The sequence below is a fragment of the Austrofundulus limnaeus genome, unplaced genomic scaffold (assembly GCF_001266775.1).
Source record: "Austrofundulus limnaeus strain Quisiro unplaced genomic scaffold, Austrofundulus_limnaeus-1.0 Scaffold109, whole genome shotgun sequence".
Classification (NCBI taxonomy): Eukaryota; Metazoa; Chordata; class Actinopteri; order Cyprinodontiformes; family Rivulidae; genus Austrofundulus; species Austrofundulus limnaeus.
This window is the reverse complement of record NW_013952511.1, coordinates 842,391-859,056: the sequence shown is the minus strand read 5'-3', so window position 1 is coordinate 859,056 and position 16,666 is coordinate 842,391. Positions and strand designations below refer to the sequence as shown.

The 16,666-nt window shown below is 42.7% G+C and overlaps 2 protein-coding genes and 1 non-coding gene across 5 annotated transcripts in view; all 3 read left to right on the top strand.

Moving 5' to 3' along the window:
• Nucleotides 1–8,314, top strand: part of p2ry6 (pyrimidinergic receptor P2Y6) — a 22,751-nt gene extending 14,437 nt beyond the window's left edge. The window contains exons 1-3 of one of the 3 annotated variants that reach the window (XM_014014043.1): nt 3,733–3,858; nt 5,628–6,028; nt 6,326–8,314. In XM_014014043.1, the coding sequence (XP_013869497.1) occupies nt 5,637–6,028; nt 6,326–6,995 (1,062 nt within the window). In that variant the 5' untranslated portion in view covers nt 3,733–3,858; nt 5,628–5,636 and the 3' untranslated portion in view covers nt 6,996–8,314. Of the gene's footprint in view, nt 1–3,732; nt 3,859–5,448; nt 5,483–5,627; nt 6,029–6,325 lie in introns of those variants that run through there. The other 2 variants (XM_014014042.1, XM_014014041.1) reach the window with 2 other exon arrangements.
• trnaa-agc (transfer RNA alanine (anticodon AGC)) lies at nt 808–880 on the top strand. The gene has a single exon. It is a non-coding gene; the product is annotated as a tRNA-Ala (tRNA).
• A 1,750-nt stretch (nt 8,315–10,064) lies between the features above and the next one.
• The window catches only part of arhgef17 (Rho guanine nucleotide exchange factor (GEF) 17), an 80,275-nt gene continuing 73,673 nt past the window's right edge, over nt 10,065–16,666 (top strand). The window contains exon 1 of the mRNA XM_014014037.1: nt 10,065–15,528. Within this exon, the coding sequence (XP_013869491.1) occupies nt 10,522–15,528 (5,007 nt within the window). The 5' untranslated portion in view covers nt 10,065–10,521. The remainder of the gene's footprint in view (nt 15,529–16,666) is intronic.

The window sequence follows — 16,666 nt, the reverse complement described above, 5'->3', positions numbered from 1 at the left end:
CACACACACTGTATAGTCTCCAATCAGTCACAATTTGGTTTGATATGTAGGTCGCCAAACCTTCCTTAATTTTCTCATTTCTTGCACTTCTGAACTTCTTGTTCGAGTTAGGTTCCAGACGTTCACGATGAATTTGGGACTATTTTGAGAGAAAATCTGTTTTTTTTTGCTAATTTTTCGAACATGTTCAAAATCCTCACGTTACGAATGCGAGGCTTGGCAGATCACACGGAGAAACTAAGACCCCTCGTGAACACTTTGAAGCACTTGAGTCACAAATGAGGCTCACCGTTTCTCTGCACCATTCGCAGCTGACTGAGATACAGGCTTTACCAGTACTGTTTAATGTGAAACACATGCTGCAGGACTGAACACGTTGAGCATATCTGAGTGGAGTCATAAGTTGATGGACAAGAAGGTGGGCTGGAATCATGAGTCACAGGGGTCATGTCCTTATTTCTACCGATCCTGTGGGGGGTTTCTGCACTGCTGATCAGTTTATCTTATGTTCCAGTAACCAGAATTTTAAAGTCCTGACTTCAAGAACATGTTTAGTCCTTAATCTCCTGCATTTTGTTGAGTTGTGGAACCACAAGCTATAAATAACGTTGTGTCACTGCAGATTTCAGGGTTGAGGAGTGTGCAGCAGCGTCAGTGAGTGTGAGGCAGATAAACAGAGTGGGGGGTGAGGAAACGTTCCTGGCACTCGACTGGAAACCATATCCCTGTGTGGACAGTGCCGCTGAGGAAGTGAGAGGGTCACGGCACCAAATACGATGTGCTGTTTCTCTCAGTCAGCATCCAGCAGGGGAATTAGCTCAAATGGTAGAGCGCTCGCTTAGCATGCGAGAGGTAGCGGGATCGATGCCCGCATTCTCCAAGAAACTCTTTAACTTTGGGAACCTGGATTTTACGATGACATCAAATCAAAAGATGACATTCTCATTAAACTATATAATAGGCTACATTTAGTCAAACTAAACTCACTAAATCCTCTCAGGAATCTCAACTCCATCATTCCCAAGTTTTCATTTGTGTCTTCAAAGATGGTGGAACAAGTTGCCAAATTTTGGTTGAAACAAACACTTCTTGTATAGTGGTATTCAAACAGATTTGCATACTTGTGGTAATGTTTACATACATGTACTGAAGCATGTATGGTATTTGTTCTTGCATGATAGTACTTAAACATCAGAAATCAATCCAGCGAGCCGATAGAGACTAAAGTGTTTGACCCACTTTAAAACTTCAAACCCTCTTGATACAAAGCCAGGGTTGCAACAGATTGTGAGTAAAACATGCTGAGACCGTCTCAAACTTCCAAAAAAGTTACAAAACAAAAACCTCCAGGCCTCAGTAAGTCATCGAGCGAGAAGATGATCTCTTCACTCACATCCAGGATTAAACATCAGGCGTAGAAGGTTCCTGGCAGAGTTGAGTTTATTAGTCTTTGTTGTCAGTGTGAAAAAGAATGTGTGGTGTGAAATGACCATTAATGGCAAAACCATTTTTGGACATTTTTAGATTATATTCTACAGTATTGTTGTAACATTGGGTTGTTATCAGCCAGATAAATGAAAAATGTGATTATCATTTGTCCGATAAGGTCAGATTTACTCGATGGATGTCAATGAAATGATTGTACAGGAAGGTGATGATTGTCAGCAGCACAAGGCACTTAGTCTGCTCATGTTTCTGATGGTCATTCGATCACAAGGAGATTTTTCTGTGATTAATCCTCAGAAGGGCTTGCAGGAAAAAAATCATCTTAGCATTTATTTTTATTCACAAGTTGTTGTTTTTTTATCTTCGTTTTTATTTAACAGTCATTTTACTAGACTTTAGAATTCTATCGGATAAAAATAGACCAAATAAAACCCATTATAAACACATTTCTTAATATAAATAATATTATAATATATAAATAAAGGCTGACAACGGCAGATTCTTCCAAAAACTCAGAACTACATTTTTTCATCAATTGAATTAATAAAAACAACGCATCATCGCCTTCTAGAAACGGTCTCTTTTGTCGACTAATAAATAAACAAAACTAAATAAACAAACAAAAAAATTGTGGAGTGTAGAAAAACTTATGGTTCTTAAGGAGCTAAGAAAAATCCTTACAATTTGGTATTTTTTTAGGTAATTAGCGGTACCAAATTGACATTTTAAACATTACCGCTAACGTTAGCTTCTGCATAAACGGGAACAACCACTGTAGTTTCAGCTTTTATTTTTGCTATTTTCTACATAGAACAATTCCAACAAAAATATATGTTTTATTTTATCATTTTCAAGCTTTTGAGTATAAGTCAACACCGCTGGGGTCTTGTCACACGTCAGCAAGAGTAATTAAAGATTTATTCTAAGCCAGTTATTTTTATATACAAATTATTATTAGTATTTAATGTTTATTTAATCCACTGACTTCGGATGTGTTAAAAATAATGTTCAATATTCCACCATCTGCCAGTGGGTTATAATGATGAGAATAAACATTATATAATTATGTTTAATTAAGCATAGGAGCAACTTTAAATCCTCTGCAAAACAAGTGGAAAGTATGTGATTACATAGGTGTCAATGGATTATTTATGTTTTTTTTATTGATGTTTTTATTTCTGTGCGTTCAAATATGGACCTCCAGRGTCCTGTGGACCCCTGTGTTGTATCCAGAGTGATTGTAACTGGAAACAGACCCACATATATAYCAAACATACATGCTGCAGCTTTCAGAAGCACCCTTTGACCTGCAGTGTTCTATAAACTGTTTCAGTGTAAATGTAGAAGCAAACCCCATCAATCCACCACAGATATAGCTGCAGTCATGTGCAGTTTGTGGATCAGGTTTTCCTCCAGTAAACATTTTAAATTGAACMCAGGAGAGCTTACCTTTAAACCTCAGGTAGAAAAACACTTTTTTTTTCAACCTAACCTCTGTACACATTTAGCACACGAGAGAGACTTCTGTTTGCTMCCACAACAAATGAATTTAGGAAATGACTCGATGAGCGACATTCTTTAAATTGAATAATAATAATCTCCACCACAAGGCCAGAATCTAATAAAATTTGCGTTGAACACTCGAGCCTGTTTTATTTTTGCTAATCTTGTTTGATACTTGACGAGCTCGACCTGACTGTGACCTTYTTATCGTTTGTTTAAAAAAGTAAACCTTGCATTTTCTTTCACTGCTTGGCTGCTTAATGCAAACATTTTTTATACTAAAAAAAACTTCACAGATAAGAGCTAATGTAGGYAGTTGCAGAAATAACTCAAGACGTCTTGTTTAATATGCATATTTAGACAGGCAAATAAAAAAACAACTGTTTTACTCCTCAGCTGATCGGGTTTATCACTGTTGGCCTCTAGGGGGCACYACTGTTCACAAACTCATCCACTTTATCGTCAAAAATGGAATTTAGTGGGATTTATTTTTTGCAACCTGTGAAGTTTACTATTTTCACAAGACAAAGACATTCTKTTTTTCTTAAAATAAAAACTAATTAATTGCTTTCAACGTCATCACTTAAAACTGACGCAAACTACTTTAAATACACCTTTAATTTTCCTCTTGTTGGTTTCAGCGACAGGTTTTATACTACACTTAATACATTTCTCCCCCCCTTCTCTTCTCATCTTCCTCAATAAAATCTCACCTCTCTATTCCTGCGCCCACACACAGGGAGTGGCTTGAAACACACGCACATAAAAGTTGTGAAATGCAGAAAGAGGGGGCTGTGGATCATGCAGCCTTTAAGTAAATGACTTCCTGCACCACAAGCAGCTTTTAAAGAAGACGATGTTGGAGGGACATCATTATTTAAGAAGGCTCCTTCATCTGCTCCAGACACTGTGAGTGGGCGATCAGACAGTTTGCAGAGACTTTAAACTAAGTGGATTTAGCAGCATTTTAAATAGATAAATAAATAGTGTGAGATTAAAAGATCTTAGTGTTACATCATCGTGCTTTTGCTCCTGAAACATAGATTCTAAAATCTTGTGGTAAATGTATCTTTTTTTTATCATTTTTACTGTTGACTTTTTGTCTTGTGATGTTTAAGTACCGGTATATCTTTTTGTGTGTAGTCCTGTGTGATTACTGCTCCCCTGGTGGAGAGTTATGTTCTGTTACGTTCTGCCTGTTCATCACAACTTTGACCAAATTCCTTTTCGGCACATAGAAACACAGATGATAATTGATTTTGTATATATATGTTTATTATTATTTCAACCATAACTTCTTCAGGATACTTTCAGCTTTTGAAATGTTCAGCTGGTTCAGAACATGATGGTTGAATTTTGTTTCCTGTAACTTTTACACCTTTTGATATATTTACCTTTATGTACATTTTTTCCCTTAGAAAATGCACTGAAAACTCTTSAGTCCCATGAAAGACTTCTATGAAACTGACTTCAAATTATTTGCTTCATTTTGAGTTTTTACTATTCTCTTTTGTTACATTGACCTTATTTACTGTTCTGTTCATTTTATCTGCTGTTTTGCTAATATCAGCTTTTAGTTTTGACTACTCTAAACATTGTTTTACACCAATGTGTTGCTTATTTTTAGCTTTTCTTCTGATTTTTTTGGTAACAATAGACCATTTTGTAGTTTTTATATGCATAGCAGAACCTAACTTTTCCGGGTCACAAGTCATTGGATTTAAACAAAGAGCTTTAGCTGGAAATGCATTGGAATTGAGCAAATTTAACAATCTCAAAAAACCTTTCTAACCTAAAGATGTTTATAAAAATTCTCATCTATGATCTTTAAAGGAACGTTTAAAACAGATCAGTTAATTCAAATAGAGCAGGTCCGTACAGTAAGGGGTCTCTGCAGTAGGTTTTGTCCTGTGGGCGGAGACGTCCCTGCTCGTGATTGGCGGAGGTCTTGATGTGGGCGGAGATGGCCCGAGACGTGATTGGTCAGATTGACGGTGCGGGGAGTAGCTTGATCAAGTCGGGCAGGAAGTAACATGCTTTTWAAGATTAATTTTAGTCATAACTTGAGAAAGGAAAGTGCTAGGTGCACAAAATTTGAATGTCATACATGTGAAAGGATGTGTAACAATATGGCTCGGTTAAAACACCCATAACCAGCCTGTAAAAAGACTACTGATTTTTAGCTATCTCTTTACAGGCCGGTTAGGGATGTTTTAACCGAGCCATATTGTTACACATCRTTTCACATGTACAACGTTCAAATTTTGTGCATCTACGTAGCACTTTCTTTTCTCAAGTTATGACTAAAATTAATCTTAAAAAAACATGTTACTACCTGCCCGACTCGACCAAGCTACAGCCCGCCATTGCTCCCCGCTGCCTCAAGCCTCAAACCCCACGGTCAATCYGACCAATCACGTCTCGGGCCATCTCCACCCACATCAAAACCTCGGCCAATGACGATTTGGGCCGTCTCCGCCCACAGGACAACACGTTCTGCAAAGACCCCTACTTGGGTCTTCTGTATAACGGCGTAAACTTACCGCTTTAATTTGTTTGGGTCCCAATGACATTCACTTTACAAGCGTGCAAAACGGCTGTAAACATTAGTGTCCCTGTCGCTGTTTTTTTTTTTACTATCTTTGGGTGTTGTTTAATTCTCCTTCTTTGTCCTGCAGAACGTGAAGATGCCTTATGTGTTCGACTCCCTCCCGTCGCAGACGGACATGTTTCCCACGACTGAAGTCTCCACGGAGTCTTACGTCTCCAGCAGCTTCGCGCCCTTCGTCACCAACACCAGCAGCTCCAACTGCACCTACAAGGAGAACTTCAAGCGGGTCCTGCTCCCGGCTGTGTACAGCGTCGTCTTCGTGCTCGGCGTCCCCCTGAACGCCGCCGTCATAGTGAAGATATGGAGGTCGAAGCGCAGTCTGTCTGTGAACGTCTACATGCTCAACTTGGCCATAGCGGACTTTCTGTACGTGATGTCACTTCCTTTACCCATCTACAACTACGCCAGTGCCGACTACTGGCCGTTTGGGGAGTTTGCCTGTAAACTGGTCAAGTTTCAGTTCTACAGGTGAGTTGTCTCTTCCAGTAGTGTCGGGTTCTGGCAGTTTAATAATAGCATGGTTTCACAAAATCACTGTTTTAAAATAAAATAATAAAGGAAGCTAATGTTTACAACTGAGCAAGGGACCTAAATGTTGAAAACTTGAACTAATACATCAAAACTTTTTTTCATTTTTATATTCCCTCTCTGCTGTTGAAATCTGTTTGACTGACGAGCCAACATCAGGGTGAAGAGACGACGCAGTTTGTTAGATCCTTTTACTTTTATTCTAATTAAACATTCCTATCTGTTCTCCTGTTTCAGTAATCTACACGGCAGCATCCTCTTCCTCACCTGCATCACCATGCAGCGCTACATGGGCATTTGCTATCCTTTCAGTGCGCGGTCCAACCACGGCGGCTGCAGGATGGCGTGGCGCATCTGTGCAGGGGTGTGGCTCGTGGTGGCCATCCTCTGCGCGCCGACGTTCCACTTTGCCACGACGGGAATCCAGCGCAACCGCACGGTGTGCTACGATTTAAGCATGCCGGGCCGCTCGGCCGATTACTTCCCCTACGGCATGGCTCTGACCGTCATCGGCTTCCTGCTGCCATTTCTGGGCGTGATCATGTGCTACTGCCGGATGGCCGTGGTCCTCTGTCAGAACACGTCCTCCCAGGGCGCCTCCAAGGTGTTGGCAGAGAAACGCGACAGGGCCGTGAAAATGATCATCATCGTAGCGGTTGTGTTCTGCATAAGCTTCCTGCCGTTTCACCTGACTAAAACCATTTACCTGGTGGTGCGCAGTCTGCCCGGCACACGCTGCGAAACTAGGAACTTGTTCTCCGTCATCTTTAAAAGCACACGGCCGTTTGCCAGCATGAACAGCATTCTGGACCCCATCCTGTTTTACTTCACTCGACCAAAGTACAGAGAGACCATCAGGAGGTCCATGCTCAGCGCCGCCACCTACAAAATGAAGAGTTCTAGTTGAGCAGAAAGGGTTTGCCGTACCRTTACAGTGTTACTGGATTGTTACTGAAACTGTCAGATTGATGTTCTGGTTTGTGAGTTGCTTTTCTTTGAACTGCTGTCAAATAAATAACACTCTCTGAGATGCAACATAAAAGCTGTAATCCTGTATAATTAATGATGAATTTAATAGTCCTCGCTGTAAACAGTTGTAGTTGGTAGTGTTGTGTAATACAGTGTAAAGTGCTGCCATTGCAACATGCTTTAACTTTCCCCTGGGGGGACAGGGTTTGGACTTTGAGCAGTCCCAGTAGCTGCCCTCAAAAATCTGCAAACTGGTTAAATAGTTGTTTTGATGCAGGAAATGTGGTGCTTTGAGCACTGTAAGACACGTATTATTACATGAGGGATTTAATACATTAAGTGCTAAAAGCACTTTCAACAGTAAAAAAAAAATCCAGTTTAAATTAAAAAAACTGTATTTTGTATTGTTTCAAATTGTGAGGCATGTAATAGCATATTTTTACCACTAGAGAGAGCTTGTGTTCCACTGCACTTTTTAGTTTTTGGTGCTCATTGTCAGTAGCATATATTTTTCTTTTGTTGCTGTGAAAGCTTAAACAAACACTTGCTCACAGATTTAATGTGACTATTTTTTTTGCTTAGAAACTATGATTTCATGCATCACAATGAAAACCTAAAAAACTGGAGCCAAATATATCAWATAAAGTATTTTAGTGTATTAAGTTTGAGACGAGTATACTACTTAATCCYGTAGTTTCACTGGATATAAATAATAAAATTGCATAGTTTTTTTTTTTTACATTTTCCCATTGATCTCCTCATAGTTTTGTAGATTTATTTTAAACCATTGGCTGAAGTTTGCAAGTTCAGTTTTTGCACCAAATAGTGTGTTTTGTAAAACAGTATATGTGAATGTGTAATGTTTAATACTTTTTACCTGCAAGGAACACTTGAAAAACAAATATGAAGGTGCCTGTTTGAAATGAGTGTGTGTGTGAACAAAGTGCACTGTGAGCACTGTGGCCCATGCGCTGCAGCTACTGACTGTTTCTACACTTAATGAGATGTAGGGACGCTGTCTTAGATATTTTTGCCATTTTGTTGTTTTTCTAAAGCACTCTTATTCTGAAAAACTGCTCTTACATATTAGTGTCAAAAATAGTATTTTAGTTTTGATATGTAAATGTTATTATGTACATGGAAAAAAAACATGTTTTTAAATTTTATTTTCTAAGTCGACTGTAGAGTGTGCATGTTTCAGATTTTGTTGTCTTAATGTAAAAGTAACTGAAAAAGTCATTAAAACACATGAAACTGCGTAACTTTCTTGGACAAGTTTTGATGGATGGATTGGATTGGATTAAAATCTAYGAGCTAATTAGCAAACACACACCTAAATAATTCATTATTTATATCAGAACATTATTAACTCATCCTATTTAAACCTGAGTTTGAAACTGGATTTTATGTTTGAACAAATATTGTAAGCTAATTATCAAATGTATTCACGCAAATGCTAATTAGTTTTAATATAAGAATAGGGGTTTATTTTCTCAACTGAACATTGTAAATTAAAAAAATGTGTTGTTTTGTATGCGTGTCAAATATATYCAATACATTTTGGAAATAACCTAAATAAATAAATTAAGCTAAAGCAAGCTATTGTAGCTTATAGCCCAGGGATATTCAACTAGCGGTCTGCAGGCCACATCCAGACTGCAGGTGACTTCAGTCCGGCCCACCAGTGAGTTCTTAGAAAATGAAGTTTTTCAATTTATCATAAAAGTAAAGATTAAATAAAAAATTTAATTGTATGATTCACTGCATCAAAAATAGATAAAAGATAATACTTGTTCTTTTACACAATGTAGTGTTTCTCCAACCAAAGTAGTAGGGGAAACACTCACTAACCTAGAGGAGCCCAAAGTGGGGCCCACAGGCCAAATTTGGCCCGCCAAATCATTTGATTTGGCCCACCAACAGTTGCCAAAGTTACAAGGTRCCTACAAAATGGTACAAGGTAGATAAAGATACAAGATACCTGCTATCCTATAGGTAGAAACACAGTACCTCTATTGGTCAAATGACTATATAAAAAGGGTTGTAGTAAAGGTAGTTTTCAGTCATGGTGCTGACTTTATCTTTSATTTATTAGGATTAAACATGAAACATGAAATGACAACAAGAAATATTTAGATCAGATTTAACCCCACATGTAGATTTGCACACTTTATAAGGCCACAAAAACTCATATTTTATCCATTTATAATGTCCCATGAGCCTTTGCTACTTGAGCATATGGCAGATTTTCTCCAAGTGCACAGACTAAAACAAAAGAGTGCCATTGAACAGCTTGATCATTAAAATACAGGACTTTACTTTTAAAAAAGTATTTGTTTTTCATGTATTATATAACTACATTTGGCCCGCAGACAGATTTTCATTTTGGCCCCCTCGGGGAAAATGTTTGGGCGCCCCTGCACTAAACCAAACCAGACTAAACTTGTGGCAGTGTGGAGAGTTAAAATTACAACCCAAAATTTGGAGAGAAAAAATAAAAAAAAATCTAATGAAAGACTGTTTATGTCATTGCGTTCTCAGGCTGCAGGCGGCGCTGTAGGAATTATCCACCTCCTGTTGGAAGCAAAGAGAATCCCCCTTTAGGACAAACAGGGAGCTGTTTTGCAGCAGACACATGGAAACCAGAGAGGTTATTGTGCCTGAGTGAAAACTTTTTATCTTTCATCCTCCCTGCAGAATGCTGACACATTAATTCAGCTTCTTTCTTTGACACAACCAAGGCCAGAGTGGTTGGGTGGGTGATGATTATTTATTAAAATAAATAAATAGACTTCTGACAGTCCTGCTCACCGCATACACACAAAGGAAGAGGCTTTAATTACATCTAGTTTGTCCAAAGTAAATGTCCCCTTCTGTCAAGAAGAAGGGAAGGTAAAAAAAAAAAAAAACTTTTCCTCTCAGTCCCCAAGGGGGTTCTGATGACAACCCCTGTGCCCCCCTAGTCCCGCCCACCCCCCTCTCTGCCCTATCTCAGACAACGCAAAGAAAACAACACAAGTCACGGAAARAAAAAAAAAAAAACATGCCAAAATAAGAAACCAAAAACCAGTTTGTTAAACTACCAGTGAGTGAGGAGGCCTGGAGGTGGTCTGAGGGTTACAAACAGCAGGAACAACAATGGAGGGGCTGTGTTTGTGAACACGCTGGATTTGAGTTTTTTTTTTTTTTAACTCAAAACAAACAAAAAAGGGACTGAAAATTTGTTTCACTTATTTTTTTAACCTTCTTGCACGGATGCGACCATCAACAAACATGTAAGTTTGGCTGCTTACGTTGACAAGCCTTTGATCTTATGAGGAGTTTGGGCAACTTTTAAAAGTTGCTGCTGGTGGAAGAGGAGGAGGGAGGGAGGTAGGTGGTGTTGTGGAGCAGAATGGCTCGAAAAAGGTGCGTGGATTAAAAAAATGTGCGCGTGAGCCGCAAACAAAGAGAAGGCATGAACAATGGCTGAGAGCAAGGGGAATGATGCGGGTGTGTACCGCAGCGTCTCTTTCAAAAAGCTGGGCTCCGGCAGCAGCTGCAGGAGGAGGGAAGAGGAGCAGAAGAAGTCGCGGGATTCGGAGGCTGTTGGCGTCAGCAGAGCTGCAGCAGGAGCGTCCCCGGCGGCGCGTAATGCGTCAAGAAAAGTTTCCAAAATCTCAGCCGCCGCCAGCCTCCCAACCGCAGACTCAAAGAGAGCCTCCTCCGCCTCTCTCCCCTCCGTGTCTCCATCCATCCGACAGCTTACTGAAAAGTTTAGCAGCAACAGCAGCGTCCTCCGGGCTCGAAGCTCCGGCAGGACACACGGGTCTCCGGCTCGTAAATCTCCCCAGGAGGAGGAGGAGGAGGACAAGGACGGCCACGCCGCGAGCGCGGAGTCTCCGCTGGACGCTAAAAAGTTTCACTCCGGCACCGATTCGGTCTCTGGCTCGGACACGGAGAGGAGAAGCGAGAGGCGGGTTTTCTGTTTGTCCGCCGACAGCGGCGGCTACCCCGGTAAGAGAGATTATTCTCAGATTAACGCGCGAGCCGTTCATCTTAAAAAGAGTTTGACCACAGACGAGGAAGAAGAGGACGTCAGAGGGGTCCCCCCGCCTTGTAAATCCCACAGAAGTTACCAACACGGTGACCTGATTATCCCCTCACATTCTGACAAGTGGCCCAGCGTGACCAAAATAAGGCAACTTTTCGATGAGAAGGGAAGCAACGCGTTGCCTCTGCACAAGACCAACACATGTGAGAGTTTAAAAGCAGCTGGCAGGAGGCATTTACAGGAGCCAGGCTGCACAGAGAATGCTCCTCTCTCGGATAGAAGTGGCAGCTCTGCTAATGAGGACCTGACTTTGCATGTGACCAGAGAGACTTCTTGTTGCGATACAGACTTTTACTCCAAAACTCATCAGTGTTCAAATGATGAGGGACTGAACATAGAAACAAACAAAGTGTCTGATGTAAACACGTTTAGTAGCAGTTGTCACACTGGTCGCTACCAAAGGATTAACTCGTCCTTATACAGATCCCGGAGTCCCAGCACTGAGTCTGAGGCAACGTGCAGGACCCCCAGAACATCAGGATCGACATCTGACCCTAAACCTGACCTTCAGCCCTGCACTACTTTGTCCAGGAGCGGATCTGCGAGCTTAGACGCCTCCTCTTGCTCCTCCTCTGAGCAGCAGCCAACAGAGAGGGGGAGAAGGGACACACAGGGGGTCGGGCTGCCCAGGGATAGTTTACATTCCTCGCATAGCTCCTCTAAAGCACCAGCCCCCACCACCTCCTCCGCCTCCTCTGCTCCAGCTCCAGATAAAGCCATTAACTCCTGCTCCTCTACTGTAGCTATTTCCTCTGAGCCAGCCACMGTTTGCACTTCTCTCAGCTCCCGTTGGAGGTTAAACTCAGCGGACGAAGAGGAGGCGCACACCAGGAGGAGAAGGGGTCATAGTTCTGACCCTAAGCCCTCTGGCACCTGCAGGGGAGGGGAGAGGACTGCCACAGAGCGAGGAGGCAGCTATTTATCCCGCAGTAAAAATGGCTGGTGGGGGGCTAATATCATTGGCAGGTCCTCGGGCAGCGAGGAGGACAGCCCCACTTCTTTAGGCCCCCACTGTCGAGAGACAGTGCGCCGCCGCTCTTTAAGAAAGAAGAAGAAGGTCAGCGGGGTCACTGTGGCAAGCCACGATGATTACAATGATCATGATGGTGAATCAGAAGACAGTGACAGTGACACAGCCTTGACAATGGATCACTTAGGGAAGCAACAGAACACTGGGGAGGTTCCAGGGAGGATTCATAGGAGCCACTCAGCACGAGAACACGGTAGTCACAGTTACAGGGCCAAGGTCCAGCACTGGGAGCGTATCACCTCACCTGTGATGCCCAGCACGCTCCCTGGTGTATCACGGGTTTCAAAAGTTAACATCCCTCCTTTTATTTCCAGTCCTGTGGGTTCACGCTGCAGTAGCCGGTACTCCAGCACAGAGACGCTGAAAGAGGAAAACCAGGGTAGCTACRTCAACCGTTCAGCCAATGTGTTCCTTAACAGAAGTGGAGCAGAAGGTGGCACAAGCAGAACTGCATCATCATCCGTGCTGAGTAAAACTTACCATGGGAATTTTACTATGTACCGTTCCCCAAGCTTTGGCCATGGGGATAATTTCTCCCGTGCCCCTTTTCGAATGCGCCCAAAATTAATGCCAACAGTAACTCCAACATTGAATGCACCTCCAGGAGACGGTGAGGGATCTTCTGAGATTAGAAGTGGTGAGGCAGGTGTATTAAAAATGAAAACATGGAGAGGTGATGAAGACAATAGTATAAAGCTTATTTCCACATCCAACCCAGATATTACATCAGAAACCATGAACCTCTTAAGCTTTCTGAAATCTGGCCTACCAGGACTCAAAGTGCGGAGAACAAATGAAGGGGACAAAAGTGGTGCTGAGGAGGGTTCAGCGTCATACAGAAAGGGATATGGCCCTCACGGAAGAACTGTTCTACCTTTGGGTCGCCGCCCTTCTTTGAAAGATCTAACTGCAACATTAAGACGCACAAAATCCTTCACTTATTCTGACAAACCAACAAGTGCCAAGTGTTACTTGACAGGTGGCACCACCAAAAGGAGCTCCTCTGAACAGCAGCTCGACTTAGATGACGATAAGGATGACGTGAGGGTGGTGTTGTCAGACAGGGAAGTAGAAAGTGATGGCGGGGATTTTAGAGTTGGGCGAGGACTAAAAACGAGACATTATGGACTGGATGATGATGAAGATGAGTACAAAGTGATGCAGACTCCATTTCAAGAGAGGTGTGTACAGGAAGCTAGGCAGGTCATTCAAGATATCTGCCAGATGTGCACAAGAGAAGACGACGATGATTATGGAAGTGTAAATTCAACTGTGGATAAATCAGAGGGTAAATCTCTACAGGTCAAGAAAACTAGTGAAGAGAAGGGAAAAGCAGGAGGCATTAAAGATGAGACGAGATCAGCTCTAGAGGCCGAGTCTGAGAATGCCAAAGACAAAGATAAACATGAGCAGGAGAGAGAGAACAGTAGGAGGCAGAGGAGTGGACAAAGTATGCAGCTGGAGAAACTAAACAGTGGGGGTACAGAGTGCTGGGAGAAGCCAAAGAGAGAGATCAGAGAGCAGGAGGGAGCTTTACAGAAGGGTGGCTTGGAGGAACGCGTGCTCTACAACCGCTCCTTGGATGAACTTTCAGGCCACGAGTCAAGTTTAACCGACGAGGGGATTGTAACGGAGCCAGAGACAGGTCCCAGTGACCTCTCGGAGAGGTCRTTCCTGGGCTCAGCAGTGGTTAATTTAGGGTCAAGATTAGGAAGGGAAGTTCTTGTGCAGCCAGTAGCTGGATGGAAGCAGTCAGCACATGATGTGGAAAGCTTCAAGCAGGAGGGAGCAACAATGACAGAGAACAGCCTGAGGTGCACAAATCGTCTGAGTAAAGGGAGTTTGCCCTGTTTGGTGACGCTTCCTGTATGCATGGCTCAGAATGACAACTTTATGGAAGTGAGCGATGCTGCTTGTATAAACACTGGCAGCGAAGGAATGCACATTAACAATGCTGTGTCACAGGGGTCAGCCACGACTGCAGGAGGAGGGGGTGGGGTATTTGAAGCCCCTGCAACTCCAGGTACTAATCGTCGGAGGCGCAAGTTCTCCCCACCTGGTAACAACAACACAAGCTCTGAGTCCAGTAATGGCAGTCATGCTGATTCAATAATAACTGCTGTGGGAAATGGGGAGTCGACAGTGTACCGTTCTCTCAGTGACCCCATGCCTCAGCGGCGCTGCTCTGCTGCGGAAGAAGGGAGCAACAACTTTAGTTCTGTGGACAGCAACCTTCTGGGTTCCTTGTCTGTCAAAGGAGGAGGGGGAGGTGCAACAGAGGCCTCCTCTACGTCTTCAGTGTCAGAATACAAAGGCAGTGTAGCAAGTGACTTATCTGTATACAGTGATGGGGGTCTCAGAGACGATGGCATCCAAGACTACAGTGGGGTGATCAGGAACATTGTAGCTGAGCCAGGTGCAATGAACAGACTGGTCACAGATGACCACAGCAACGGCAAAACCCCGAAGAAAAAGTCTTTCAGTGACCCCAGTCGTCGCAGTGATGCTCCTTTACTGTCCCAGAACGACCCTCAGTTTAAAGGGCAAACTGGCAGTCCTCAGCCAATCAGTGAGCTGGATCAATCTGGACAGATCCCTCCTTCTAGCAGTGAGCCAATCCTGAGTGAACAAAGAGAGGAATTGTGGGAATCAGAGTCTAAACCTACACAGATCCAGGTCAAGATTTCAGATTGTAGTCATCACTCTGATAACCCAGAAGATGAAGATAATGTTATTTGCCATGGTGGAGAGGAGGAGGTGCAGAAGTTTAATTTTGACATTAGGCTAGCCGAGGTCTTTTCTCCTCGGAAGGTACGCCGACCGACTAGAAAACGCCCCAATAGGTTGGCGTTTTGTCCTGATGAGGACCAGTTTGAACCTCTCGAATTGGACTCAGATGTGCAGGAGGAGCCCCGCAACCAAAGCAGGCTTGTGTCCTCTCCCCCGTTTTTATCACCAAAATCAAAACCCCAACCCAAGCATGTTCGCCATGCCAGTGAGCCTGCCACCTTCATCCCCATTTCCCCACCTCCACAACTCCAACCGCTGAAGGAAGTGGACTCCTTCACAGTCCAGTCTACCGTAGAGCCGCTGATTTTAAGCGAACAAACAGGAGATGTGGCCTCACCTTTTGAGGACATGACAAAGAAACATATTCCTGGACCCCACACAACGAATGCAGAGGCCAGTTCTGTTCGGGGATCGAGTGGTGAAGCCCAAGGTTTATTGACTACTTCAGAGGGCCCCAGTGAAATCAGCAACATTGGACTTACCGAATCTGCACCTCAGAAAGGAGTTGCAGAGGACTCTCCACCTGTTCCAGCTCCACAGAGTACTAAACCAAAAGTGGTGAGTTTTGATTTTTTTTTTCTGGATTTTAAATGTCCTTATTGTGTTTACTGCTGTGTGTTCTTGTGCTGTTACATGACTTTGAATCCTGATGGTTCAGTTTCCAATTCTTTAAATACAGCTGTTTTGGTCCCTATGACTTCATTTGCACCACTCAATGCTTGTGTATATTTGCACTGACTCAAAACCTGTGACGTTTATTTCAGTGTGTTTGGGTGCAGGGCTACAATACAGAAGCCATTAAGGGCTGAACAGTGTTAAACAAACAGAGGATGTTATTAGTCTGATTAAACAGAACTCACTCAAAGAACATTAAGGGACAGACTGAGACCAAGTGTTTGTTTCCATTCATTTGTTTTATCTAGTGTCCATTGTGGTTTTGCCAGAGTTGGAGTCATAGAGAGGGTTAATACAATAAACAGTTCACTCGAATACAGTCTGTGAGTGTCATGATGCAACAAGGCTTTCTTTGCATAGTAGGAAGTAAGGTTGAGGTTGTAAAAATTGTGTAATATTTGGATTACAGTTGATAAATGCATATTGTATAGGTAACTAATGGGTACATCAGATTCATGTTATCTGGTCAAATAAAAAGATTTTTGGCYCAACTGAAGTGTTACTAATTGAGGAAAAACAAAACAAAAAACAACAACACAGTGAGCTTATCACAGAAACATATATGCAACATCTAGGGCTTTGGTTTCATCACACCATGAATGCTCTTTATTGATACTTCTCTGTTTTGTTTCTGGTGTTGAGGCCTGAAGTCATTACTTTCGATTTGTTACCCCCGTGTATCTGAGCCACGTTGTTCTGATCTGCCGAAAACAAACACTTGTTTCATCTGCTGTTCCTTGACATTTGGGATCGTCTCAAGATGCTTTGCAGCTTGTAAATATCATTTCCATCTCTGGTATTCATTAGCTGTTCCTCCTTGTAGCTGTAGCGATTGGAGCAGTAACTGGCCAGCGACCTCTCCAAGCAGGAAATGGATTTAGGGAAATAGGAAGTTGTTGTGGTAACTGAACAGTTTGATGAAGTCCAGCCCTGCTGGCTGGTGGTTGTGTGCGAGTGCTCATTTGGTGGCGTGTGTGTGTGTGTGTGTGTGTGTGTGTGTGTGTGTGTGTGTGTGTGTGTG